The 3,365-nt window shown below is 33.5% G+C and overlaps 1 protein-coding gene across 1 annotated transcript; it reads left to right on the forward strand.

Moving 5' to 3' along the window:
• Window positions 1–315: 315 nt before the first annotated feature.
• LOC120577339 (uncharacterized) lies at window positions 316–2,888 on the forward strand. The gene is made up of 5 exons (XM_039828528.1): window positions 316–633; window positions 1,677–2,208; window positions 2,301–2,410; window positions 2,576–2,629; window positions 2,735–2,888. The coding sequence occupies exons 2-5, from the start codon at window positions 2,174–2,176 to the stop codon at window positions 2,839–2,841; spliced, it is 306 nt and encodes a 101-aa protein (XP_039684462.1). The 5' UTR covers window positions 316–633; window positions 1,677–2,173; the 3' UTR covers window positions 2,842–2,888.
• The last annotated feature ends 477 nt before the right edge of the window (window positions 2,889–3,365 follow it).

A 3,365-nucleotide genomic window follows, 5' to 3' on the forward strand; every position in this document is an offset into this window, starting at 1 on the left:
TACAATAATGACTTTTAGTAACAAGGTGATTGCAACACTTGAAAAATTGTTAGCTGATATAGTAATATAGTAACAATTGAGTAAAAGTGTTACATCCAATACAACAAGTACCATCCCCTCCTTCAAAAAAAAAAAGAAAAAGAAAAAGGCACCATCCCTAAATAAAAAAAATAAATACAAGTATTAAAAGAGTAACAAGTACCCATTCATTATTCATTCACGTGTTAAATTTTTTGGTCAACAATAATCAAAATAAAATAAATAAAAAAAGTATTATAAACCATTGAGAAACACTTTTCTCTCTCTTCCCTCAAAAATCACTTTTCTCTCTCATAGAGATCTAACCACCGTGATTCAGCAGAACCACCGTCAAGCTTCACCACCATCGCACACCTTCGACCACCGACACGCTCACACCATCAACCACCATCAAGCTTCACCGACGAATTTGTCATTCTGTCGAGCTTCTCACGCATTCTCAACCACCGTCGAACTTCTGTCAGAACCACCGTCAAGCTCCACCGTCACGCATTCTCATTCCGTCGAGCTTCTCACGGAACTGAATCTCACCGTCGAGCTTCACACTTCACTGATCGAGCTTCACAAATCCTTTTTCCTCTTTCGCTCACGCAGGTAAAACTCTCGAATTCTTCTTCGGTTTCCCATTTTTCGCGCATTCGGTTTTGATTTCGCTTAGATTTCATCGCAATTATCTTAGATTCGTGCTTTTTTTTTTTTTTTTTTTTTTTCTGTTATGAATCATCTATTTCGTTCACATTGTTTGAATTTTGTTTTGAAATTCTATGTGTTTAATTTTCGTTTCACAATTTAACTCAAATTCTTCTTGTTCTGTTTGGCATTTGTGATTTATAATTTCTTTGAAATTCATATGTTTGATGTTGCCAAAGAATAAGAAATTATCCTAGAGTGGATTGGTGGATTTGTTATAAATTGAAATTTAACTCAATTTTTTGAGTTATGAATCGAAATAAACTTCACAGTCGCTGCAGATCCATGATTTTCATTCGCAATTTAACTCAATTTTTGTTCCAGTGGATTTGTGATTGAAAAAAAAGTTGTTTAGAATTTGCTGATTACTCTTCAAACTCAATTTTGTGATTTTTTGAACTGAGTTTTTTCGAATTTCGTATGAATAAGAAATTGAACTGATTTTCCTAACAATAATTAGGGAGTGGATTTGTTATTTTGCTCACAGTTTTGTATTTTTTTTTAAATCTGCGTTTGATTGATGTTGCCGCGTGCGTAAGTATAAGAAATTTAACTGAAGTTTTGTGTTGAGAAGTAGTAGTAATTAATGAGTAGTGTGTCGACATGTTAGTGTTTGTTGTTCATAGAAATGAGTTTGTAATTTTAAGCTTTGTTACATGAGGCAGAAAATGAATTAGTTTTAGATATAGTGATGAATTGTTCTAGATTTAGACTATGGTATTAAGCTTTGTTACTCGGGTTACCTCAACAAGCTTCTATGCCAAATCTCTAGTTTTCCATTGAGATTCACATCACTCGTTTTTTCAGTGCAAACCACCATCCCGACAAATGGGTTGCAAGCTTTCTCTCAAAACATTAAAACTTTAACCTCTCTCACGCGTTCCTTCATTGAATCTATCAATCGCACTGACCTGTTCCTCATTGTTGATTGTTTCCTAAATTTACAGCTACTTGATTTGAGCCATTGCAAAGATGTATCTGAAGAAGGTATTGTTCATGTTTTAATGATATGTTGTAACATTAGACATTTGAATTTAACTCGTTGTTCAAGACTGAAGCTACATACATTGAACTTTGAAGTTCCCAAACTGGAGGTGTTGGACTTGTCATTTACAAGAGTTGAATAAATCACTCTATTGGATCTCAAAGAGTTGTAGCGGGCTTTTGCAACTGTCACTTAAATTTTGTGAAGGTGTCACAGACAAATGAGTGACGCATGTGGTTGAAAAATGCACACAACTGAGAGAGGTCAATTTGAAGTACTGTGATAAGGTGCTAATAAGTCGTTGCCTCGCAGCTCGGTATCGTTTTTAATCTCAAAGAGCGGAGACTCTTATCACATCAAGGATGTCTTGTTTGCTATGAAGTTTGAATTGTGAATTTATAATGTTTTTTGTTTTCAGATTTACTTCTATGAGAAATTAGAAATTAGAAGTAATGGCTAATGGGGAAACCTGTTAGTGAAACATTGTCATTCAGGTATATGAGTGCATATGCATATACTTTATTGTGTTAACTCTCTCTGTCTGTTTAAATATTAACATATGTCACTTGTGTTTTATTTGTTATAGTGTTTTCACTCCATACTATAGTGAAACTGTGCTTTATAGTACATCTGAATTGCAAAAGGAGAATGAAGATGGAATATCTACTCTATTCTATCTTCAAAAGATATTTCCAGGTATTGTTTCTTTTCTCTTTGATCCCCTTTTACAATATTTATATAATTCTTTCAGTTGTAACAGTTAGTGTTAGTTGAATTTCCTCTAATTTTTTGTAAGCATTATTTAAATATTGTACTCTATCACTGAAAGAATCAACAATACAATCATTTCATTCGTCACAGAATTGAACTTTGCTCTCTTCACTCAGAAAAACACTAATACAATGTTATATTTCGGTAAGCAAAAATTCTGATACTCATCATACTGATATCTAGTATTGTAACAGCAACATTTGATTCCTAGCTCAAAGCCACTTAATTATCTTTGGTCTATATTTCCAGGAATTTTTAAGGGAACCATGACAACGACACAGTCCTATTCGAATGAAACAAGACGCAAATGTTCAAACATATTTCAGAGTCTCTTCCACTCATCTACGATTCATTAAAGGTATTTTATCTTTGTTACAATGTTAATTATGAGGTATTTTATTTTTGTTTTTATTTTTAAGCTTTTTTGTTGACTTGGACTATGATAATCTCATTTGGTGAATATGAACTAATTCCATTTGTTTACTTCTTGAAAGATTGTGTCACAAACAACTTTTGAAAACCGTAAAAGATAACCAATCAAGTTAATTTATTTTATGGAATAGTTGAACATATTTGCCTCGCTGGTAAAATTTTACAAAATCATAGTTAGATGGTCAAACATGCCAATTGCCATCTATGTAGAAAATACATAATGCAGGGGTTAATGCTAAGGGTGACGCTTTGTGGCTTGCAATGAGTGTGTCTTTCAACTTAATTTGTAGAAACTCTTATTGAGTGTTGTGGGATTCGGGATATAGTGAGGGGAGTGTTGCACAACATGCTGAATAGCTCCAAAACCCTATGACAGTTAGATGTGTCATCGGCATGAATTTCACGATGGGTAGTTGTTTCGTAAGAAGTGTAATAGGGAGTATCATTT

Source organism: Medicago truncatula, chromosome 8, assembly GCF_003473485.1.
Source record: "Medicago truncatula cultivar Jemalong A17 chromosome 8, MtrunA17r5.0-ANR, whole genome shotgun sequence".
Taxonomy (NCBI): Eukaryota; Viridiplantae; Streptophyta; class Magnoliopsida; order Fabales; family Fabaceae; genus Medicago; species Medicago truncatula.

Coding starts and splice junctions, on each gene's coding strand:
- LOC120577339 (XM_039828528.1), top strand. CDS start 2,174: ATGGGGAAACCTGTTAGTGAAACATTGTCATTCAG. Junction 2,209..2,300: donor AGTGAAACATTGTCATTCAG/GTATATGAGTGC, acceptor TATTTGTTATAG/TGTTTTCACTCCATACTATA. Junction 2,411..2,575: donor TCTTCAAAAGATATTTCCAG/GTATTGTTTCTT, acceptor CATTCGTCACAG/AATTGAACTTTGCTCTCTTC.